The 26,918-nt window shown below is 37.3% G+C and overlaps 1 protein-coding gene across 1 annotated transcript in view; it reads right to left on the reverse strand.

Annotated features, from left to right (window-relative positions):
• The window catches only part of WDR70 (WD repeat domain 70), a 115,171-nt gene that overhangs the window by 39,192 nt on the left and 49,061 nt on the right, over positions 1 to 26,918 (reverse strand). The window contains exon 10 of the mRNA XM_015816943.1: positions 11,702 to 11,876. Within this exon, the coding sequence (XP_015672429.1) occupies positions 11,702 to 11,876 (175 nt within the window). The remainder of the gene's footprint in view (positions 1 to 11,701; positions 11,877 to 26,918) is intronic.

Here is a 26,918-nt window from a genome sequence, read left to right on the forward strand (position 1 = left end):
ACTGGTATGGGTCCAGATAGACTGATTCATCCAGGTGCCAAGGGAATTGCCGTGCAACCACACTCTCAACAACCTTCGCCGCAAAGCGAAGGTTGGAGACTGGGCGATAACTGGCCAACTCATCTGGGTCCAGGGAAGGCTTCTTGAGGAGGGGCCTCACAACGGCCTCCTTAAGGGCCGCAGGAAAGACACCCTCCTGTAATAAAAGGGAAAAAAAGAGAGAAATTATTTAATCAGATTTGTCACCAAACTTCAGGAGACACAGAATAAGTGCTGTGCGGGGGGTGGGGGATAAGCATATGTGCTCCAGCTCTGAGCTAAAGAATGCTAGTCACCATCATGTTGCAAGTATTCCTACTCTCCTGGCAGAAGATCACCAGTCCATCACATTGCTCCTCATTCTCCCAGGCATCTTCTCCTTGCATTACTCTAAGAGTATTCTTAAGGGAACTAAAGTAGCACTCTGCTCAGTTTTACAGTGGACAAATACAGTTTTAGATTCCCACAGATTCAAGGCCTATAATTGTAAGAGAAGAGAGCGTATATGGGCAATAACATGCCACTTCTTATGAAGGAGGGGCATAAGATTTTGTGACATGGAGAAACAGAAAGACAATACTCAGTTTTGTTGCTTTCTAGTTTGACGTGACTATTAACTGCTTTGCCTGCACAGTGCCTTCAATGACAATTGCTCAGATCTGGAATCATGAACATAGCAAACATCTGTCCACCTATCAGAAGGATTTTGGAAATGATTATCTTGATATCCTATCAGTTCTGAATTCTGTAGATCCAGAAGAAATTAAAGAATATGTGGAAAGAGCTCCTAAGCCAGGTAGATGATACAAAAAAATAATTTTGTATAGGACTTGATAATGTTAAATATGATAAGACTTTGTGTTTGTCCTTTTTATTTACATAGTAAGTTTTTAAATTGTTCCATTTGCAAAGTTTCTCTCAAGCCCTGGATCTGTTGCTCACCTAAATAAACCTAAAACATACAAGGTAGGAGACAACCATATTTTAATATGGCAGACACCATGGCCCAACAAATGAATATTAAGAGTGTTAAAAGGTAATTGTTTATATTAAAAGCTGTTCACCATTTTCATATAAAGTGATGTGAGACATCAGAATTAAGATTTTGAAAGCATTGATTTTAAAATAATGTTTGAGTTTGGGTTTTGCAGATGTCACCTGGGTTGTTTGGGAATGGTTTATCTATCTTCAGGCATCTTCAGGATTATTAACTCCTAGTATTCTTGAGCAACAATATCTAATTATTCATATTAATTTAATTCTAAGATCTTAGTGATCTTTTCAGGAAATGAAAAACAATATTAGCATCTGGATCACTTGATACATGTAGGTCAGTGGAATCATCTGACCTTAGAGGAGATGTTGATTGCCAAGTGAACAGACAGTAATGGATCTGGAAAGAGACTGATGGCAGATCCTGTTTGGAAGTATGGATGTCTGCATGCCTGACAATCCGAAGCCCTTTGGTGCATATAAAAAAAATTGAATTAATGAAGTATTACTTTGTTATAGCTCTCCACTGGACCTTAGTGAGTCTCAAACCTTTAGATTATTACAGAAATTTGGGTAGTAATGTGTGTTGTCTGAGGGCAGGGAATAATGGGCANGCCAAGAACTCCTGAGCTGCCGCCGACGTCTCACCCACTGATGGCAGGTTGAAATCCCCCAAGACCATAAGTCTGGGGGTTCCAACCGCCACCCCGGCTATCACGTCAGCCAGCTCAGGCAGGGCTGTTGATACATAGCAGGGAGCCAGGTATATAATCAACAAGCCCACTTGTACCCCTAGCCCCCATTTCACAAGGAAACATTTTAAAATGTTGTTACATCTGATTAAAACTTTACAGGATTAAAGAATAGTTAGAATCTCATTACTATAATTAAAAAGGTAAAAGAGAAGGCTATCATGGTAGGCTATAATAATTTATATTTAATACAGAGATATCTTCTTATTAAAGACAGTTCTTAGCTGAAACAACACCTTGTAGTCAAATTTCTTCTGTCTTCATTGAGTTTAGTATTGACATCCTCAAACCCAATTCTAATTAAATCAATTGGAATTTATGTCTAACAAGGTTGCAAACCAACAGGAAGGGGAAGGTATATGGGAGAAGATCCTAATGATACTCTCTGTTTCTAATCTAAACCATTTTAAGGGTATTGGTGGCATTACTTTTGCACTCATCTCATACAATCAGTAGCAATGGATAGTAAATGCTATATTTAGTTTAGACTTGATTCACCCAAAGCCAGCTCATAAACACTGATTTCCAAAACTTGATTGATGGCCTTGCTCCGGGATAGGCAATTTTATAAGGACACTGTTGTGCCTGATGCAGCCACATAATTAGCTCTAGAATTACTTGATTTCTCTTCAGATTGTAAAATAGTGGCTACCTGATTCTAATCAGATGCAAAAGTAAAGTAAGATTGAGAATGTTAAGCTTTCGGTTGTGGCATACAGTGCAAAGGCTAAATAACTTGCCAAATTACAGAAAGAAGGTGCTATATTGGTTACGCTGGTATCCTTAAAATTGTTGATTTTAAACAAGATAAGGGTAGTCCTTCACAAGGAATCCTCAACTTACAACCATTCATTTAGTGAGTGTTTGAAGCTACAAGTGACATATGACCGTTTTTCGCACTTATGACTGTTACAGCATCCCCACGGTCATGTGATAAAAATACAGATGATTGCAACGGGGTCATGTGATAACTTTTTTGCTTAACAACCATGTTACTAACCTAACAACTGCAGTTATTTACTTAACAACTGTGGCAAGCAAGATCGCAAAATGGGGCAAAACTCACAGAAATGTTGGACTCTATTGTGGTCATAACTCAAGAACTACCTGTCACTATGACTCTACAACTCTGTTATAGCTTACATAGCAATAGCACTTAGACTTATATTCTGCTCTACAGTGTTTTACAGCACTAAGGGTGAAGGTTCGTTCTCCGAGCTTGTGGGTTGGTTTCTGAACATTTTGTTACCAGGCTAGGTAACATCTTCAGCAGCGTTTAGGGGATGTCAGTGTCAGTGCTCTTCTGTTTGTAATGGCTTCAGGTGTGGATGTGTCAAGTGAGGGTCTGAAGCCCTTATAAACAGAAGAACACTGACACTGACATTGACATTGACATTTCCTAAACGCTGCTGAAGATGTTACCTAGCCTGGTAACAAAATGTTCAGAAACCAACCCACAAGATCGGAGAACGAACCTTCACCCTCATCCTGCACCCGAGCTACAGATATTTGCCACTATTGCTTTACAGCACTCTCTGAGCAATTAACAAGGTTAGCATATTGCCCCCAACAATCTGGGTCCTCATTTTACTGACCTCAGGAGGATGAAAAGCCACATAATTAGCTCTAAAATTACCTGATCTCTCTTCAAATTGCTGTATGTTATACATAGCCTAATAATTAAAGTGGTATCTGAATTAAGACTTCATAATTTTCTGTACTTTTGCACCAGTTTTGACTGTAAAGACTCAAAAGCTTATTGACTTTCTTCTTTAATAAACAGTCTTGATTAGCAACTAATTGTAGTGTATTACTTTGGAAAATTATTCAGAAAATGGAAAACCAAGAGGGACAAAAGTAATTAAGAAACTGAAACCTCATGCTCCAAAATCACAATACAGAGAATATTTTGAAGCCAGGAGTCTTTTCTCAATAATATTTTGGTTGTGATAAAAAAAACATACCCTCAAGTTGCAGCTAGCTGAGACCACACACATATATACACAGGACTATAAATTAAGTACAAAGTTTGGCACACTTAGGTCATATCAGCTCAAGTGACTATGAGAAACTAATTGGGGGCAAATCTAGATATTAGTGCAGAATATACTGTAATTGAGTTGAATGGTTAACATCTCATTTAACCATCTGTTATAAATTATCCAGATTGTGTGAATTACAGCCATCAATAGCATTTCAAGAATGGTACACATCTATTTCATAAGAGGTTCCCTTGAATACCTTAAAAATCAATCTGGGAGGATGACTTAGGATTCGAATCTAGCTGGAATTTTTTTTGGCACAATATTTTTTTGCATAAATTTCAATAGGCCATCAAGATTGGCCATGATGACAATCCATAGATAGAATTATATAAATTGCAACTTCGGCTTAGACTTATAGATTGCTTCACAGTGCTATATAGCCCTCACTAAGCAGTTTACAGAGTCAGCCTATTGCCCCCAATGATCTGGGTCCTCATTTTACCAACTTTGAAAGGATGAAAGGCTGAGTCAACCTTGAGCCAGTCAGAATTGAACTGCTGGCCGTGAGCAGTGAATTAGCCTGCAATACTGCATTCTAACCACTGCGCCACCACGGCTCAGTAAATTGTGCAATTTGATGGCAATGTCCAATCATTCATTCTTTTGGGTTGAATGTTTTGGAGCAATTGAAAAAATCATCCAACAGCCTTTCACAATGAATCCAGCTTTTGGTTTATTTACCTATATTTTATTCCATTCCTGTTGTTATTCTACATTTGTTAAAAACAAAATACTAGAAACTAATAAAATTTTTGCACTGGAACAGTAATATCCCAAAAGTGGAAATACTGATTGGGCTGAAATAATAACATAAGAAAACCTGGAGAGTTTTTCCATTAGGGATAAATGATTAAAATCTATTCCTTATTTATGTTATAGTTATGTTAACAATAAGTTTTTAACCAATTAGCATTTTCTTTACATCTACAGTTATGGAGTGAAAATTAATTCTAAAAAATCAGTTGTTCCACAGATATATCTGGTTTCACTCTGTGTAACATCACTACACGTTATATGTTAAGTAAAAGACAGCTGGAAAATATTCCTTGTTTTCATCAAGCCTTCTGTCTACTATAAACATCTGCTCGGAATAAGCTTCATGAAAAAAGAAAAAAAGGTTCACTTTTTTGTTATTTAGCAAAACCAACACATTAAGGTACGTTATATTTCTGCAGCTTTTCTGAGATTCATAATTTGATCATAAATATTCAGAAATGATTCCTTTTTTTGCTTAAGAAAAAAAATCTTATTTATAGTAAAGTTACCTCTGTTTCCTATGGCAGTATTTTTTTTTATCAAACTACTTATTTCATTCTGCATGTTTTGCTATATGTATTGTGTCAAGAGACAACAACAAATTAATAATATCCACATTTATATCCAACTGTTTATTCATTCAAGATGGTTGTCTTCCATCTAAGAAGATCATCTCTCAGAACACCTGGAAGCAGGTCTATTCCAGTCTCCAGAGATATCTGTTAAACATTTGATGGAAAGAGTATAGAAGAGTGAATTAAAGGAAATATATGTATATCTTTCCCAAGTTGGGATTCACGAGATGGGATACTATCACCCTCATCATATGCATCCAACATAGCGATAGCACGGGCGTGGTAACCTATACATCTTTAGGTTGTCAGTTTTGGAAAAATATATACATACTAATTGTGAAAATGGAGCGTGTTAAGTGCCCATTGTATTCTGAATTTAATGAAAGAGGAAGTAAATTGAGAAAAGAAGATGGTACAATTGGGTAGCAAATTAAAATGCTCCATTCTGCAACATTTTACAGGCCCCATTTGCTTTCATTGTTTAAGTAAACAATGGAAGAAGACAGAAGTTCTAAAGAATCTATGGATTATTTAACACCATTTCATCTTATACATGTGTGATCCTGAATAGCTTTCACTAAGGAAACTTACCTATTATGAAAAAAGCATTTTCAAATTCAATTTGCATCTTGCCAGCTGCCTTAGCTATTTCAACTTCCCTTTCCCTATGATATTGTGTGTGTGTGTGTGTGTGTGTGTGTGTGTGTGTGTGAGAGAGAGAGAGAGAGAGAGAGAGAGAGAGAGAGAGAGAGAGAGAGAGAGAGAGAGAGAGAAGGAAGGCTAGTCAGATATGTTGTACTTAAATTTAAGCGTGGTGGATAAGGTAGTGGTGAGAGTTTAAGACTGGTGGATAGGATGGCACACAGGGAAGGGAGGGGGCAAGATACTCAGGTTATGACACTTCCAGATTATTTTTTCTCAGCTGAACCTTGTCAGAGCTCAAGTGTTCAGGTTTTTGTTTGGCTGAAATAGTCTGGCTGAATTTCTGAGTCCCAGTAAGTTTGTTAAATATATTCCCTCATGTATCTGTTTTGTGTACAGATAGTCCTCGACTTACGACCACAACTGAGCCCAGAATTTATGTTGCTAGTGAGAAATCTTTTAAGTGAGTTTTTGTCCCATTTTATGACTTTTCTTGCCACACAGATTTAAAAAGAATCCAGCAGGTTATTTTTGATAGGAGGAATAAATATGGAACTGTGTTACGCCTCGTCTCTGAATTAGCTAATGCAAACAACTGGGTACTGTATTACTATAACTTGTTTATTATAGAAGAGCAAAAGCGTTTAAATATTCCAACATCTTTTATGACTTGAGCTGAAGGAGAAAAACACCTTGCCTGGATAGACTGAGAGAAACACCAAGTACTTCACCATCTTGCACCCTGTCTGTCTGTGCAGTTGCAGCTGCCAAAAGATTCCTCGAGTTGCAGAAAACATAGCCTCTTTTTTGCAGGGCCAACATCAAGGTTTTGCTCTCCCAGCAGAGGCAACGTGCCAAGGACTTCATCAAAGACATTAGTCTTCTGTTGCTCATGCTTAAAAAGGAAAGCTGCACAGAGACGACTTGCTGCTGACAGCATTGGCACAGAAAGGATGTCCTTAGGAGAGTTTGGGGCCAAAGATAATCCACTCTTACTCTTCCTATTTTATGTATAGTTATGTTCCGGAAGGGAGGGAGGAAGTAGTGTTTTCAATCATTGAGAAATTTGGGTTTCTGTTCTTGTCTGCGTTCTGATATCCATTGGGGCGGGTGGGGGGGATGGTCAAGAAGGAGAAGAGTAGCCCAAGAATAAGTTCAGGTAGTCCTCAACGTATGACCACAATTAAGCCCAAAATGTCTGTTGCCAAGTGAGAAATTTGTTAAGTGAGTTTTGTCTCATTTTATGACTTTTCTTGACACATTTGTTAAGTGAATCACTGAAGTTGTTAAATTAGTAACATGGTTGTTAAAGAAATCTGGCTTTTCCATTGACATTGCTTGTCAGAAGGATGCATGACCCCGGGACCCTACAACCATCATAAATGTGAGTCAGTTGTCAAGCATCCAAATGTAAATCACGTGACCATGGGAGACTGCAAGGATCATAAGTGAGAAAAATGGTCATAAACCACTTTTTTCAGTGCCGCTGTAAACTGACTGGTCTTGCTTTCTTCAAACTGTAGTTGAATCAAGGAAGCTTATGTAGCTCCCAAAGAGACTCTTCTAAAGAGGTCTCCTTTGTCAGAAGCCCATAACCTGGCACACTGGAGACAGCCTTTTCGTGTCTCATTCATACCCAACAGAATATATTCTCTGGCAATATTTGTTCTCCATTCTTAATAGAGATAAATCTCATCTATCTGATTTTGTTAACTAATTTTATTTTATAAACAATTTATTTAATGTATTAAAAAACGTTTTAGTTCATTTAATTATTGTCAGCATTCATTTGAATAAAGATATAAATTGAATATCTAAGCCAGTGGTGGCAAACCTATGGCACGGGTGCCAGAGGCGGCACTCAGAGCCCTCTCTGTGGGCATGCGCGCCGTCGCCCCAGTCCTAGGCCTTCAGCTGGGTTTTATAAAACCTTTTCACTTTAGGCCTCCGCCATGTGCAAAAAAAAAAAAAGGTTGAATCAGTCAATTTCAACTTCTCGCGGGGAAAAAAAAGATCTTGCAAAGTTGGAATTGATTGATTGAACTTTTTAGTCCCACCCAGTCTGCCGTTACCACGGCAGCCACGCCCACCCAATGGGCCACACCCACTCGGCACCCGACGATGCATAAGTGGGTTTTGCGTTGCAGTTTGGGCACTCGGTCTCTAAAAGGTTCGCCATCACTGATCTAAGCACTTAAATAAAATAATGGTTCATTTTCGTCTTTTTTTAGCAACAAGGAGGAGTACTTCATACTAGAACTTAGCAATTACTGGCAGGACTAGATGTGTACAGAGAGATAGCTAATATTTGCTTCTGGCATGCTGTATGTGATTTTTCAGGTTCTGTAGCAGAGGTCTGGCACACATACCTCTGGAATAAAAAAATATGGGATACTTATGGGTATGGAAACTTTATCTTGAGCTTGCAAAAAAAATAATAATACTGTCTATTTGGATGCCTTTCATCTTATACTTATTCAAGAAATTTCCAGATGGAGCTAAATGTTCTTCAAAGGTTCACATGAAACCATTAGTTTGTCATATGAACAGCAGTAAGGAATGATAACCATAGTAAAATACTTAGTGAATTTATAATTTGAATTACACAAAATATTTATAAATGCACAATACAAGGCAAAACTCTAAAGAGAACATTTCTTTAAAAAAGGGGAAACAATTCATTTATTCATGTGGTATATACATTCCAAACAGTAAAAAATATGATTTAGAAAGACAATGTTATAAAAATATAAGAATCGTAACTTATCTGAAGGAAAAAATAATTTTCAGCATGATATCACTATCCTTTATAGAGCCGTGGTGGCGCATTGGTTAAAACGCAGTATTGCAGTCTAATTCTGCCAATTGCTGGCAGTTCGATCCTAATTGGCTCAAGGTTGACTCAGCCTTCCATCCTTCCAAAGTCGGTAAAATGAGATTGTTGGAGGCAATATGCTGATTCTGTAAACCACTGTGAAGTGGTATATAAGTCTAAGTGTTATTGCTATTGCTATCCTTAAAATTCATGGAAGCAATTCATGCTGATTTTGCCAAACACAAAGCCTCAAATATTTATTTTTGTAGCCTGCATATCTATAATGAGAAGTTAAAAAAAGAAAAAGATGATGGAAGGGGTGTTGTAATGTAACTCCACCCCTTTTGTACATGCATACAGCACTGAAAGAAGTACAAAATGGGTGTGATTTGTATTACATCATTTTTGCTATCTTGCCCTTTTGGACACCTGTCATGTTGCAGATGCCACTGTTAGTCTTGATGATATAAGCTCCATCTTTGCACCTTGTGGAAGGAGTTCCCTTCCATGCATGGGGAGGAGTTGATATCCTTCAGCAGGCAGCTTTTTCAGCCAGCCACTATAGAGAAGAAAGATCCCAAATCCAAGCAGAATTTTCAGCTCCTGAACGGAAAGGCAGCATGGTAAAAAAAAAAGGAATATGGGGTATCTCAGAAGTGTGGGCGAGTCCCTGGGAGGCCTGACATAGGATGTGTGTGTGTGTGACTGTTTCTGAGAGGCTGGAAATCCTCCTTCGATTTCAGCAGGATTTTCAGCTCCTGAGTGAAGCCTTCCGGGATCTACCTCACCCTCCCAGAGGCATCCCAGGCTCCTCACCTAAAACTGCATACATGTAACATGTTCCATGATTGCTTAACAACTGCAACTGGGAATGCCAGGGTTAGGTTGTGGTTGTTGAGCAAAGCAGTCCATATGGGCAGTGATGTGATGTGACACTAAGAGCTATTTTTGGGTTTGGTTCTCAAGTTATGGTGAAGCTGTAACTATAGTGCTTTTTCCCTGTACTTTAGTTCCCTTACTAACAGCTTAAACAAATGAAAGTTTTTCTCATGAACAATGTAACTGTAACACAAATATCAGAAAAAGTGACAAAACTAAGGACTGAGAGAAGGGAAATTAGGTGGATGAGAATCACTCTTCCTGTAACTAGAACTTTAATAAACCAAGACATGCTTGAGATGGCTTGCATTTTTCAGACCTAGTTTATTGCCTTGTTACACAGCATGCCACCACAAGTGCAAAAGTACACTTCCTTGTCCTCCAAAAGGTAAATTCAGCTTCTTCAACACAGAGATACCTTACATATGAACTATTATTTTTAAAAGTTGTAGCAAGACATTTGCCACTGAAAAGAAGCATTTATGAACCAACCCTGGTTAGTTTTTCTAATCATCCTGTATAACATCGTGTTATCCTTTAATGAAAAGCTTCATTTTTTCAAATATAAACAAGCTAGAACAGTTCTATAAACATGGCAAGATTGTACTTCTTCCAACTCATGTTTTCCATTTGGTCAAAGTGAAGCTAAATGACCCAGGTAAGGAACTGGCCCCCCTTCTCCCTGCTTTCACTATAGTTTTATTTATTATTATTTATTAAATTTGTTTGCTGCCCATCTCATTATCTCTGTTATGAAACAGTTTTAAAGATATTGCCTACCTTATATACTGAAAGGAGAAGGATACAAAAACAGAATACTTGACTATTCTGTGAAGTTTTTGCTTTGTCACAAGTCTACCAACTTGCCATCAGCTTAAATGAAAATCATTACCTGAAGCAATTTAAAAGCCAAAGAGCTTGATGATAATGTTACGTTTTTATGTGAATTGAGAAAGAAATAAAATAAAGACTATCACAAGTTAGTATATATCTTAATGTATTTTGATTGTTAGCTTTTTATCTCTGCTGGTGTTTCCAATATGAACCTAGTAAAAGTGCTTAACAGTGGAGGTTTTAGAAGTTTTTCATGGTGTAAACTCCTTCGAACAGAATAATTTTTTTCATCTGTTTAACTTAAATAAAGGTTTCCCCTGTCCAGTCGTGTCTGACTCTAAGGGGTGGTGCTCATCTCTATTTCTTAGCCAAGAGAGCCAGCATTGTCCGAAGACATTTTCCTAGTCATGTAACCAGCATGACTATATGCTGAGATGCATGGAATACTGTTACCTTTCCACCAAAATGGTACCTATTTATCTATTCACATTTGCATGCTTTCAAACTGATAGGTGAGCAACAGCCAGGGCAAGTAACCAAGAGTGGCCTTTGTCTTTTAAATGCAGCTGGACTGCTGAATTTTGTCCTGCAGTGATTATTTTGTTTCCCCAATATACATTGATTTGTACATTGCAGAAACGAAACAACCACTTCATAAATGCATGGCACAACATAGAAGAACAAGCCGATCAGGACAAGGTTCAACAGTCCAGCTGCATTTAAAAGACAAAGGCCACTCTTTCGAAGACAGCAAAGTCCACATTTTGGACAGAGAGGATCGCTGGATTGAAAGAGGGGTCAAAGAGGCTATCTATGTCAAAATTGAACAGCCCTCTCTCAACAGAGGGGGAGGGATATGACATCATCTATCTCCAGTCTACAACAAAAGTCCTTTCAACAGTTCCAAGAAGGCTCCACACCCATTTGCACTACTCAGCTGTCTAAACCTCCAGGTGGCCTCAATGACTCTCTAAAAGAATGCCAATGAACAGCTGTCTGCAAGGAGTACATACTCTTCCATTACCCACCATTCCCTTCTAGTCAAAGCTGAAGAAGCTTCTTTGATGAGAAGCGAAACGTCTTCAAAGAAAAACAAGAAAGTCCAGTTCCCTCATGAAAAAGCATCTTTGGGACAACTATGTTCTGGATGACTGAGAATCTCCATGAACATGGGAAAAATTATTATAAAATCGGATCTGGTCACATGACAACTCACTCAGCATCACTTAGCGACTGAAATTACAGTTCTAATTGATCATAAATCAAGCACTATATGTAAACCCATTAAAATTGATTAAATGTGGCAGCTGGCAAGGAATTCACTTAGTATATCATACTGTCAATTTGGATTATGAAAACATGATTACTTACATTCATATTCCTATCCCAGATCTGGATGGACCCATCTTGGCAGCCAGCTGCAATAAGTTTACCATCTCTGCTATAGGTGCAACTTGTTGGAATCACTCTTTTACCTTGAGCTGAACGTGGTTTAAACACAGTTTTATGTTTTTTCTCATTAGTGACATCCCACGTTCTTACAGTCCTAGGGAAAAAGCACAGAAATAATGCAAATCATTATGCATTATGTATAGGTATGATGGCCAGTATATTCTAATACCTATACATAATGCAAATATTTATATATATATACAAATATTTAATTTTCATTATGATGCAAGCCATAAATACAACTAACTTTTAATTAATCAAATTAATAAAATGTGAGAGATATGTATGTATCTGCCTCTTGTTAAGCAACACAAGGAACAACTATAAAGTGAATCTGTCAAATTCTTTTTTCAAGTGGATTTTGCTTCAAATTCTACCCAATGTTTCCACTGGGCAACTACTGAGTTCTTATATGAAATTCTGAAAATCTTTAAAGAAAAAAGTAATACACGGAACTTAGAGTTAAGCAAAAATCAATTTCTTTTCCACGCTGGACACCCCAATTTGCATCAGTCTGTTCTTATAGGCCATACTCTGTATCCCTGTACCATCTTTACTGTCTTCCTCTGAACTTGTTCTAATCCAAGGGTAGTCAACCTTGGCTCTTTTATGACTCGTGGACTTCAATTCCCAGAATTCCTGAGCCAGCACAGCTGGCTCAGGAATTCTGGGAGTTGAAGTCCACGAGTCATAAAAGAGCCAAGGTTGACTACCCCTGTTCTAATCTGACAATATTTTTCTGGCAATTTGTTGCTTAGAATTGTCCATGGCATTCAGGTTGTGGTCTCATCAGGGTAGAATAGAGAATAATAAGGATTTAACTCTGTAGTAAAGTACCTATGATTCACCTTTCTGATCTGCTGTTTTGAGAAGGCACTAAACATGGAAGTAACGTTCAGGATTCTGAGTTTGAAAACAAAATTCACTGATGAACGGTCAATCAATGAATGCGACCAAAGTAAAAAAATGAAGCAATTTTCCTTTCACTTCATTTTTCTCTGCTTTTCCATACATTTCTTTATTTGTTTCATGCATAACTATTCTTTTTGACTTAGCCAGTGAAAACATGGTGATTAAAAACATGGGAAAGGAGCCATCTCCTGAAATTAATCAGGTCAGTGTCTTCTCAGTGCCTGAATGAAAGATTGCTTGTGAACCCCACAGATATTACATTGTAATCTTATGGCAAAAATATAGAACCTCAAATGCTTTTGAACTGCAAACCGATCCCAGAATTACTATCAGCTGGCTCAGTAGTGGGTGTATAGGATCCCCACTAGTTCCCACTAGTAGTGGGTGTATAGTTTATCCCCACTAGTGTATGGGAATAAAAATGGGATAAAAGTGCACAAAATAAAATATGCTAAGTATGTTATCTAATTGATGGAGATAAATCCATCACTTTGCTCTTTTTATAAACAGAATTGGAAAAGGAAGAACTTGACATTCTCTTTTTTATCTACATAATGAAGGATGTGCATTGCTTGAACTAATTAGAAAAATGCTAGCATTTGTAGAAACCAAACATAAAAATGATCTGCCAAATGTTAACACAAGTCAGTCTAAAACACTGACCTTAAACAAAGTGCATTTAAATTCAGCCTTGTTTCGGAGCTAAAAACAAAACCCTGAAGATTACACAACACTTCTCAGCTCAAAAGGCTGACACGTAATGCACAGTTACATACCATGTTTACATGCAACTTGCTTTTTTTAAGTGGTGGGTTCTACATCTGTGGACCAGATTCTATGAAACGCTTCTAAATGCCAAGAAGTGATTTGAAGCAATTGTAAATGGGATGAAAATGCTCTCTTGGAAGACAATAAGGATATATTCACGACCTGAGAATGTAAATAATTTTTGTATACAACTCAATGTCCCTGGGTTCAGTTTTAGATCCCCCAAATTTGCATTTCCTTTTATATTTACAAGAATTCGCATACAATGTGTTCCTCCTATCAGTTGTAGAATGAAAAGAAAAAACTCAGAGGCAGCCCTACTGTTACGAGTGATCATGGGGATTTAGAGAGCTACATTTATTGTTGCCAAAATACATCACCATTTAAGTCAAGATTTATAACAAACACATCACTCAAATATGATTAAATGCAGATAGTCCTCAACTTACAACAATAATTAAGTCCAAAATTATAGTTGTAAGCAGTGCCGGTCACCAAATAACTATGCCTAATTTTACAACCCTTTTGTAGCAGTTGTTCAGCAGTCATTAAGTGAATCTATAGGCGGCTTTTGCCGACACAGTAAGTATATGAATTTCTGGTCAAAAACATTGCAAATTGCAATTATGTGACTACAGAACACTGCAAATAGCCATAAATGAGGATCAGTTACTAAGTGTCAAAAATGTAACTGCAAGGCCATGAGAACTTCCAATCCGGGTTGTAAGTAGCTCTGGGGAGGCCTGTTGTAACTTTGAATGGTCACTAAGTGACCAGTTATAAATCAGGGAGTACCTGTATAATGAAACTGCAAACTACAAATGCATTGATGCTAGTAAACAGAAAAAAGATAAACATAAAATACAAAATAAGCAAAATTAGTGGAGCTAGTTGAAACTATTGGATTGCACATGAATAGAATAGAAAAAGGATGTTACATCACTACGACTAGGTGAGATTCTCACCTGGTCCCAATTCTTCACTCCCAATTCTTTTATTAATTATTTCCTCTACTATCTACTACTGCAGGCAAATGGCAAGCCAGCATAACATAGTAAACTAGAGTAATCAGTTCTTTAATTGTCTTTGCCAATTAAATATGGAACTTTATGAATGTTTGCACTATTAGAAAAGATTTTATTAGGTGATTCCTAACATCTTTTTTAAATAAAAGTCTGAGGCATTAGAAATACAAGATGTTGTAGTATTACAGTATCTTTGTAGCTTTGAAGACACAAAAGGCCAAAACAGAAGAACCCTAAAACAACAATGAAAGGCAGAGCTGTTTTCCATGCTTGTTTGGCAATAGATTCTCTGAGTAAACTATGTACATGAAAACTGTGCATCTGAATGTAATTACAATAATATAGTCCAGGTTACAGAAGAATTCTTAACCATATACTGAAAAAGATTAAAGATTAACAATAAACCAAAACTGGAAGAGAGAACCTCAACTAATAAATATTAATATCTATACGTAAGAGTATTTTAATCATTCTTTTACCCAGTGTGGTAGATTTGAATAATCAAAACTTGAATCCGTAATGTTACAAAGTGTTGGGGATGTTGAATATCCCTTATAAAAAGAGCTTATAATGTCTATTGTATTTTTTAATCTCTCCTTCTATCAGGCCAGTTTCCCTTCTGGAGAGAGAAAGAATAAATATTACAAATAATAAAACATATTTTTTTAAAATTAATTCCCCAACCTCTTTCTGAGTCTGAACTTGGGGATATTATAGACTGTTAAGGCCCTATGAGTATTCTCCTTCAGCTAACAGAAGTTGCGTACTCCTAATTGTGAACAATCTATAACCGTTCAAATATATACATCAGCACATTCATTATAGAAAGTGAGAAGAGAACAGGCCGTATTGCACAGCTCTACAGCCATGTTTCTCTAACTTCCAGAATATTCTCTTAAGGAAAAGCTTGATTTTTGGATTGTGCTGACAGCTGTACTTGCACTGCCCTTCTAAGTTCCTGTCTGAATATATAGAGGTTGGAGAGAGATGGGGGTGTGACTAAATATGACCCATTTTCTCTCTATCCTGAACACTTTACTTCTCTGAATTAGATATTGATCAACCCTGAATCTCCCAATGTTGTTTTTATGGTTCCTATTGACCTCAGCCTATTTGACTAATGACCAGTCAGTATAGTCCATCATCAAGGGATCCATGTGTGGGAAAGTCCACAGTCAAGGATTCTCAGACATGACTATTCTACATGCTGATGGGTTTATATATGATAGACAGATGACAGATTGGTCTAGTGGTTAAGACACCAGGCTAGAAAGGAGACTGTCCTCTTCAAGTCCCGTTTTAGCCATGAAAACCAGCTGGGTATCTTTGGGCCAGCCATTCTCTCAGCCCAACCCATCTCACAGGGTTGTTGTTGTGGGGAACATAAGAGGAGGAAGGCATGTTGCACATGCTCACTACCTTGAGTTATTTGTAAAAATAATAAAGGCGGGGAATAAATAAATGATAGATAGATAAATAGATAGATAGATAGATAGATAGATAGATAGATAGATAGATAGATAGATAGATAGATAGATAGATATTCTTAAATAAAGTCTATTTAGAAGGCTATCAATTTAACCCAAATTAACTTATTTAATGCTCAAGAACGTCAGGTTCAGAGTAACAGAGGATAAGCCTGTGCCATTCTACAAAAAGCTTTTACAAAAACTGGAGCAAATTAGCTTGAATAATGATTTGGTATTGCCTTCTGCCAAATAAATCCAGACTTCTGAACTCATCAAACAGTGCAAAGAGGTGTCAGCATAGTAGAACATATCAAAGAGATCCCAGGCTAATTCTTTTCAGGCCCTTTTTTGGTATATAAGGTAGACATGCCATAGAATATAAAACAATAAAGCAGCTCTTAACAGAGTCACAAAACAACTACAGGTAGTCCTCGAGTTACGACCACAATTGAGCCCAAAATTTCTGTTGCTGAGATGTTTGTTAAGTGAATTTTGCCCCATTTTACAACTTTTCTTGCCCCAGCTGTAAAGTGAATCACTGCAGTTGTAAAATTAGTAATATGGTTGTTAAGGGAATCTGGCTTATTGACTTCGCTTGTCAGAAGGTCGCGAAAAGTGATCACATGACTCTGGGACTGTCATAAATACAAGTCAGTTGCCAAGCATCTGATCCCATGACCGTGGGGATTTTGTAATGGTCATAAGTGTGAAAAACGGTCATAACTCACTTTTTTCAGTGCTGTTGTAACTTTGAACAGTCACTAAATGAATTGTTGTAAGTCGAGGACTACACGTATAGATAATTCTTACTAGAAAGACAAAACAAAAAGTGCCCTTCAGTTTTATTAGTAGGAAAACACACAGAACATACTGTACCGTACTCCGTTTTAAGAAGTCAACCAGGCATTATATAATGGGATCCATTTGTTAATTTATCTAATTAGCTTTACTACACTAAAGAGAAGCGTAAAGTTTTAAAGTGCTCATAAATTTGGAGGAATAGCCAATAAACTCCCTAGGAATTTCTGTGAACGAAGCCACTAATTAACCTAAAACCACAAATAAATTTGAGAACCAACAAGAACTGCCCTCCTAAAGAACTATGGGTCCCTAAGTACAAGAAAAGGGTTGTTGTTGTTTTTACAATGACAAGAACTAGAGACATCAGTTTATTCTTACAGAATGCAGAATATCAGAGTTGGAAAGGACTTTGGAGGTCTTCCAGTCCAATCTCTTGCCCAAGCAGGAGACCCTATTCCAGTGGTGGCGAACCTATGGCACGGGTGCCAGAGGCGGCACTCAGAGCCCTCTCTGTGGGCACGCACGCCATCGCCCCAATCCTAGGCCTTCAGCTGGGTTTTATAAAACCTTTTCGCTTTAGGCCTCCGCCGCCGTGTGCAAAAAAAAAAAAAAAAAGGTTCAATCAGTCAATTTCAACTTCTCGCGGGAAAAAAAAAGATCTTGCAAAGTTGGAATTGATTGATTGAACTTTTTAGTCCCACCCAGTCTGCCGTTACCACCGCAGCCATGCCCACCCAATGGGCCACGCTCAGCCAATGGGCCACGCCCACCCGGCACTCGACGATGCATAAGTGGGTTTTGGGTTGCAGTTTGGGCACTCGGTCTCTAAAAGGTTCGCCATCACTGCCCTATTCCATTCTAGAGAAATGTCTGTCCAATCTCTTCTTAAAAACTTGCAATGTTGGAACAAGGTAAGCCATTTGATTGATTAATTGTTCTGTCAGGAATTTTTTTTTCTTAATTCTAGGTTGAATTTCTCCTTGATAAGCTTCCATCTGTTACTTCTTATCCTGATCTCTTAAACAAAATGGTTCGGTTGAGATCTACATATGTGGGACTGATTTGGGGTAGATTGCAAGGGTGACTCCAAGATATAATTTTATCTATATTTTAAATTATTGTACTCTATTTTAACTTCATTTTAGACTGTATTTTACTCCAATTTCATCTTAAGTCATATATTATTCTAGTTCCATTTTAAACTGTATTTTATCAAATTTTATTTTAAATTGCTTTTATTAGACTTTGGTAATGATTTGTTATTGGAACTTTGCACTTTGATATGGCCCAAGGGCTAATCAATAAAGATTATTATTATTATTATCCTGATCTCAGGTATTTTGGAGAATAGATTAACCTCCTTGTCTTTGTGACAGCCTCTCAAATATTGGAAGGCTGCTGTCATGTTCATCGTTGTCCATCATGGTCATCATAGTTCAATTTTTTTTATTATATCGTTTTGTCATTCTCCAATAGTTTCTTTGATTAAAGATATCTTATCATTGGTATATTGAATTTTTTATACTTAATACAAGTGCTTGCTGGTCAAGGTAATATCTCTTATTGTCAGATATTGGAAAATCAGAATACGGAAATAGTTTTGCTAATAATATTCCATAAATCAGTGATGAATGATCTGTACCTATAACTCAGTACTTCGGGAATCACATACGTTTTCAGACTTCAGCAGGATTAATATGACTATTAAGTGTATCCTTGATGCTTTCTGAGCTTGGTTGTTTTCCTGCAGATGTTTCATTACCCAAACTAATATCATCAGTACACAACTAAGCTCAGACCCCTCATTTCAACCCTGAGGTTTTTTTATTTGTTGTAGTACATTATTGATATTATTTCAATAATTATCACTTAAAATTGACGTTTCTGGATACAGGTAGTCCTCGACTAAAACCGTTCACTTAGCAACTGTTCAAAATTACAACAGCACTGAAAAAAAAGTGAGTTACAACTGGTCTTCACACATACAATCATCACAGCATCCCCAGAGACATGTGATCAAAATGTGGGCATTTGGAAACTGGCATGTATTTACAAAGGTTGCACTGTCTCAGAATGACTGCCATTTGCAACCTTCCCAGCTGACTTCTGACAGGCAAAGACAATAGGGGAAGCAGGAATTCACTTGATGACCACATGTTTCACTTAAGAACTGCAGTGATTCGCCTAACAACTGTGGCAAAAAAAGGTTGTCAAATTGGGTGTGACTCACTTAAGAACTGCCTTGCTTAGCAATGGCAATTGCAGTTGTGGTCCTAAGTTGAGGATTACCTGTATTTCTTAAAATTACAGCAATGCAGTACAAAATGGCTATCTGCAAGCACTAAATCTCTGTTCCCTAACCTCATGGAGAAAATGGAGAAAACCAAAGCAATACTGTACTATTGTTAAAGGGCAGTGGAAGGGGCAAATACTTACATCTATTCTCCGGGATTTGAAGAGACATATCAGGCAGTTGAGTTTTGCAGGGGGACTCATTATTATAATTAAGGGCATATTTGAGAAATTTACTTTGCATGACCATCAACAATTTAATCATAAACTAGTCTGATGCAACACCGCACAAAAGAAAGTAAGAGTAAAACACTGAGAAAATAGAATAGTCCCTAAAGATCCTAATTAGCTAAAGCTGTAAATAACTTTGCAGTTTATTTGGGTTTAGAATTATCTCCACCAAAATCAGGACTTCGGATTGAGACTGACATGAAACAGCCATTAACCAAAATGATAAGGTTCTCAAAAGGAAATCTGTACAATGGCAAATGTAAGCATTAGCAATTTGCTTTCATAGACCGATAGGCTGCCATCTTATTTCTCACCATCACAGGCAATTAAATTAACAATGAACAGAAATCAAGCACTCCACCAGCAAACAGAGCAAAATAAAATAGGCAAGAACATTCCGTACTAGATTTTCCATGTTCTTTACTTTAGGCCAGGATACATGTACACATTGATATCGTTACAACCAAAAGACAAGTGAGCCTTAAAACAATCCTTTTATTCATTATTTAAAAAGGAACAATTTAACACTGGATGTGATATGTTTATTTAACTCCTCTGTGAGGCTTCTATGGAACTAAGTTTGTTATTGTAATAGGAAATGAGAAAAGGAAATATTAAAGGTGGCTTTCTCTTTTACAATATATAGGACCATTTGTTTATTAAGCTGGAAGTTCTCAAATCCTTTCGGTATTCCCCAAATGAGGCATTCAAACTCAATAGGAATGCTGTTAAGGAACTAATGGTTAATGTACTTTAAAACACCATCAGGTATGTTTACACATTATTTCAGTCTGTACATTATTCCTTGAACTGGTGCTCATCACCAAGAGCTCAATATCAAATACACAATCAACTGAGCCCAGAATTAAGTTTGTTAAACTGTTGAAGTTGTAAGTTGAGGCGTTATGTGACCAGAATCAATTGTTTTGCAATTTTTCCAGCAGTCATTAAGCAAACATCATAGTCGTTAACTGAATACTGCGGTCATTAAGCTAAACCATTTCACCCAATGGATGTATTTTTTTTTCGCCAGAAACTGTCAAAAGTTGCAGTCATGTGACCATGGGACACTGTCAAGATGAGCTGGTTGCCAAGTGTCTTGGGTGTGCGTGGGAGGGGGGCGTACACAGTTTTTACAAGGTCTGTCATAGCTTCGAACAATCACTAAGTGACTGGTCGTAAGTAGAAGACTACCAGTCTATAATCCAGAAATCAAATTCTATTTTCAAAAATAGGATTCAAGACTGTTGCCAGCAACACTGAATCTGAATAAATTTTAAATATAAAAAGTTAATAATTATTCCTAAAAGGTTTCTCACAGTATTGCAAAGTTTTGATAAATGTTTCCAAATTAAAAAAAAAACCTCTACGTTATTATTATTTATTATTATTATTATTATTAATTTAATTTCTATACCGCCCTTCTCCCGCAGGACTCAGGGCGGTGCACAGCATATTAAAACAGATACACATATCAATAAAAATAAAAAATAAAAATAAAAACCCCTCTAAAACCAAATTAAAAACCAAATATTCGAAGCTGTGTTCCAATTAAAATTATACTTAAAATCGTCCCTAAATAAAATCCTCCTTAGGTCAGGCCCGCTTGCTGGAAAAGCCACGTTGGTGATACTATCACTAAATAGCATGAAATTGATGTAATTCAGCCTTGTGCCTTCAAATACGTTGGGCTTCCATTATTTTTAAGCAGCTGTGTTGAAGCCCATTATCTCTAGTGAGAATCTGATTGAAGAAGGCGATACCCACTAAAATGTTATTATTCACCACATAGAAAGAATGCTGGAATGGCGATATAAAAAAGAATGACTCCAAAAATGGAGAAATGCTTGCACGATATTTTTTATAAAGCTTTTATATAATTTTCATAGACCTTTGTTTTATTCTGGTACTCTTAGAGGTAAAACTATAGCGATGATTAAAATTTTGTGAACCCTTTTGAATTTTCAGTATTTCTGCATAAATATGACTTAAAACAAGTTCTAGTCTCCACATAAATCCTAAAACTAGATAAAAAGAACCTAATTAAGCAAATGAGTCAAAAACATTATACATGTTTATTTACTGAGAAAAATGTTCCTAAGCTCATATTTATGTGTAGCAAAAGTATGAACTCCCTCTTAGAGGTATAAGGATTATCAATTTATTTGAAGGGGAGATCAGAGTTACGTGTTTCAATCAATGGGATGATACTCAGGTATATGTGGGGGCAGTACCTATCTTAGTTATAGAACAGAATTCTACATATTCACTATCAAGTGTGGTTTTCACAACACAGGTAAGTGGAAGTTTGTCATAGCTCAAGCAAAGGAGATATCTGAGGACCTCTGAAAAACAACTGTTGATGCTCACTTTCAGATGGAAATACAACTGTGGGCCTCCATTTCACTACACAGCAGTGATGGCGAACCTATGGGCCCCCTCTCTGTGGGCACGCGTGCTGTCGCCCCAGTCCTACGCCTTCAGCTGTGTTTTATAAAACCTTTTCACTTTAGGCCTCCGCCGCTGTGTACAAAAAAAAAAGGTTCAATCAATCAGTCAATTTCAACTTCTTGCGGGGAAAAAAAAGATCTTGCAAAGTTGGAATTGATTTGATTGAACTTTTTAGTCCCACCCAGTCTGCTGTTATCACCGCAGCCACGCCCATCCAATGGGCCACACCCACCCGGCACCCAACGATTCATAAGTGGGTTTTGGGTTGCAGTTTGGGCACTCGGTCTCTAAAAGGTTTGCCATCACTGGTATATAGCATAAACATAACAATGCTTAAAGACTCCTTGAAAATGCAGCCAGGACCCAGACAAAGCACTGTCACATATTTAATTCTCCACTCAGGAGACCATTAATGCTTTTTATTAAACAGGAATCAAGCATACATACACACCCTGTTTTCAATTGTATAACAGTCACTTTCAACATTTGGAGGATGTGTGTGTTTATGCAGGTCAGCCAGATGTTAACTCACAATTTTAACCAGGGCAAGACAAAATGCAGAATTTGTTTTAAGAGGTTTCTATATCCTCTCCAACCTACCCCCCAAATCTGGAAATTGTTTATTTCTGCATTGTTTTCATTTTCCAAACCCCCCTTAAGTTCTATGCAGCTGAAAAAGGTGGTACTATATATCCTTTCTAACTAAATAAATGAAATAGTTTATGACTGGGGTTGGAATGAATCGTGATTATGCTTTAATCTCAAGCTGAATCATGTTAGTATTATTATAATTATTTGTTCAATTGTTAAAAAGCAAACCAAATTTGAAATTTACTGGATTACTGCAAGAGAATTACTAAAATAGAACATAACAAGAGGAAAAAAGCATATTTTAAAAAAATCAGTCAAAATATTTTAACCAGAACAAGGTAAAAAATGGGGACATTCTGAACTACATCTTGGGCTTTAGGTAGTCTAGATAACTAACCTCTTATCCTAAGGCAGTGGTTCTCAACCTTTTTAATGCCACGACCCCAACCGGTCGTAAGTCGAGGACTAAACCGGTCGTAAGTCGAGGACTAAACCGGTCGTAAGTCGAGGACTACCCAACCGGTCATAAGTCGAGGACTTTCCCTGACCGGGAGCGCCACGCATGCGTGGTTCTGCCCCCTGCGCCGGCCAAGGCATAGCTGGCAAGCGGCAGAGACGGAGCAGGCCGACCACCAGCTGGCCCAGCTCAAGGGAGGTAAGGCACCCGCCGGAAAAGGGGGAAAAAATGGCGGACAAAAAAAATGGCGGACAGCCTTGCTTGGCGACCCCCGTGAAATGGTCGATCGACCCCAAATGGGGTCCCGACCCACAGGTTGAGAACCACTGTCCTAAGGAGAAAAATTTCTAAAAGGGAGCTTTTCAAGAATGTTTGTGCAACTACTTTTCCTTTTCTGGATACTGGGTATTTATCTGAGGTATTTTTTTCATAAAAACCACAAACAGCCCTTCTATGAGGCAGAAGGGTGGTTAAAAATTTTGATATATACATAAATAATTAAATTACAGTCACTTCTCAGAACATTTTTATGCATTGATAAGGAGAAGCCAACAGAATGAGACATCTGACTAGTAGCAGTAGAAATGGACACTACATGTATCTTTGTAATAGAAATGCCTCTCTAGCCAAAGTGGTATACATCATAATCACATTAATAATGTCATGTATTCTATGCAGGGCATCCCTTGAAGACTGTTTCAGAGCAGTTGTAAAAAGTTAGAGCTGGTATGCAATTTACACCACAATACACTGATTTTAAACCAGGTATTCTGGCCCACTAGTCTGATTTCAGATACAACTTCAAGTTCTGGCTCTTTTCGATAAAGCTTGAAGCACAAAGGCCACTTCCTCTCATATAAACTCCATGTTAATATTTGTAATCTTTGTCTTGTAATCCACTGCATGTCCTATTGACACTAGGGAGACCGTCATGTAAATGTGGCCAGATCCTTTTCTACAGTAGCACTCAATTGTGGAATTCCCTCCTTTGGAAAATTAGGTTGATCCCACCTTTACTTAATTTTTTTTCAAGCAGTGAGAAAAGGTTTGTTCTATTTAGCTTTCAATAGTTTTTTAAACCAGAGAACGTTCTCCAGTCTTGTGTTATTGTTCAGTCACTAAGTCGTATCCGTACCACACCAGGCCCCCTTGTCCTCCATTGTCTCCCTGATTCCGCCCAACTCATGCCACGGCTTTGATGACATTATCTAACCAGCTCATCCTCTGTTGTCCCCTTTTCCTTTTGCCTTCAATCTTTCCCAACATCAGGGTCTTTTCCAATGAGTCCTCTCTTCTCATTTGTGGCCAAAGTATTTCAGCTTAAGCTTCAAACATAGATTTTTATAAAAAGCTCAGCTCTTAAGGGTGGGTTTTTAATTTGAAAATGCCTTAATATTCTATTGTAGACATTCATGTGGATGCTCTGAGGGCCAAAAACAGTTTACAATCAAGGCAGTTAATGCTCACAGGCCAGTGGGAATCTCGCTAACTCATGTGCATAAAACATGGTCAACCTCTGGTTTCCAAGATGCACAGAAGAACTGACATACATCCCAGGACAAGACACTGCTCTTATTTTTGTCCATTAACTAAAAGCAAATTTCTACTGCCATTTATTTCCACACACACTATTGCACACCATAGGTAAACATACGCCTTGGGCAGCAATAATGATTAAAGAAGGTTAATGCCACTGAAATGCTGACATAACCCAAGATAAATACTTATAACATATCTATATCACTGCATTAGCAAAGCTTACTAGAAAACTGTCCATTAAAGCAATTAGGTACATATCAACAACATAAGCAGATGTCAAAATTGCTGGAATACTCCAGTCCAATTAGCTAGATTCAGAACGTTATTTATATCGGTTCAGTAACTTTTACTGAACTAGGGAGAATTGCATTATCTATCTATCTATCTATCTATCTATCTATCTATCTATCTATCTATCTATCTATCTATCTATCTATCTATCTATCTATCTATCTATCTATCTATTTATTTTAAAAGTCTGAACCAAGGAAGAAATAATTTGGTATCTTCCAAACCAAAATTGAACATATACCTTATTTATCAAAACCAACAACAACAAAATACTTGGAATCTTCTGAGCTGAACTAATTGATATTGTCACTTTCTCTTTCCATATCCCTCCTCCACTGATGGATGAAGCTTGTTTCTAATAGGGAAAGAAGAATGGAATTCTCTAGTATTGGGGCAGATGAATAATTAACATTTCAGGAAATAGAGTGGCTTTTTATGATGCATTTTGCAATAAGCTGAAAGGCTCTTTAGTAAGGTTATTGTTGTGAATAGTCAATGAGGTGTATTTCACCAAAGTCTTGCTAAGGATGCCAAACTCTAGCAACAGAAGGACTGCTTGGATTTTGGCACAGAAGATTTTCAGCTCCTGAGTACAGTCCCCCAGTCCTTTCCTGGGACACTGTCTGCTTAATAACCAACAAGATTACTTAATGACCACAACCTGGAGTGCTGGGATTGCAGTCGTTGAGCAAAGCACTTAATGACTGTTTGCTCAATGGCTGAGATTTTGGTCCCAATTATGACCATAAGTCAATGACTACCTCTAAACATTATTTTAATGCAAGTTGATGGAGATAAATTATTATTTATTAAACTTGCATGATGCTGAACTCTCAATGACCTCTGGGGCCACCGTTAATAATTTTGACACTAAAAAAATCAAGATAATGTTTAAAAATCAATGATAGCTTTTTATTAAGTCAATGATTGATCAATGATAATGTCATAGAAATTCTAGGAAGGGTTTTTAGACTTGGGAATGAAAACTTTGGGACACACTATGCAAAGATTTCATTTCATGATTTGGAAAATTCTGAAAGTTATCAGATGCACTGCTGCTAAACAGAACAGTACTAAATATGTAAACTAGAAATATGGATTAAAAGAACACTTCATCTCACATTTATCATTTCAGCAAAACAATATGAGGCTAGCCATGAAATCAACACACATGGCTAAAATTAGACATCTGAATAAAGTTAAAAGATTAACACAGTAACTTCTGACAAACTTGCTAGAAATATTTTGTGCAAAGCAAAAATCAGGCCTATGATCTCCAAAGACCCAGAACATCACATTCAAGAGAAGACTTTACGTTACATATGTTATGTGTGTGAAGAGAGAAATTTATGCTGCTAGATTGGAAGCAAAGTAACTAAATATCAAATCTTAATTTGACAGTTTGAGGAATCTCACCCAATAGTGGTTCTTGTTAGTTAGCCTCATGCTACAAGGATTCATAATCCTTACATAACTTCAAGAGGCTGGATGAAACAACTTCGTTAGCAGTCCAATAATTCTATTCTTAGCCTTAGACTAACATAATTACATAATTATTATGAAAGCACCTAATCACAAGAGTCTCATAGTTATCCCACAGATGCTTTTTTACAAGGCAACTGGACTTTCTTGTTTTTCTTTGAAGATGTTTCTCTTCTCACCTATTAGAACAAGAGTCAGCAGTCCATCTGCATTTAAAAGACAAAGGCTACTCTTCTGAAGACAGCAAAGTTCACATTTTGGACAAAGAGGTACAACTGGTTTGAAAGAGGGGTCAAAGAGGCCATCTATGTCAAAACTGAACAGCCCTCTCTCAACAGAGGGGGAGGGATTCAACATCATCTATCTCCAGTCTACAACACAGTCCTTTCAACAGTTCCAAGAAGGCTCCACACCCATTTGCACTACTCAGGTAACCCTGAAGACACAGATAATCCTGCAGGTAACTTTAAAAAAGACTTTAAAAAAGACTCGCTAAAAGAATGCAAATGAACAGTTCTCTGCAGGAGTATAAATCTTTCCATTCCCCACCATCCAGTCAGAGCTGAAGAAGCTTCTTGGATGAACAGCAAAATGTCTTCAAAGAAAAACAAGAAAGTCCAGTTGCCTCGTGAAAAAACATCTTTGGGATAAGAGATAACTATTTTATCAATCAAATTCCTTGCAAATGCATTATAAGCAGCTCTCATCCCCATTAACAATAAATAGTTTGGTAATGTATTAAGATGGGTGCAGGTTATGTATTCTCATTTTTTTCTACATACCCTTTTTTAATATCTACAGGAATAATCACTGCCCCTTATTTGATT

Source organism: Protobothrops mucrosquamatus, unplaced genomic scaffold, assembly GCF_001527695.2.
Source record: "Protobothrops mucrosquamatus isolate PMUCROS unplaced genomic scaffold, P.Mucros_1.0 scaffold533, whole genome shotgun sequence".
Taxonomy (NCBI): Eukaryota; Metazoa; Chordata; class Lepidosauria; order Squamata; family Viperidae; genus Protobothrops; species Protobothrops mucrosquamatus.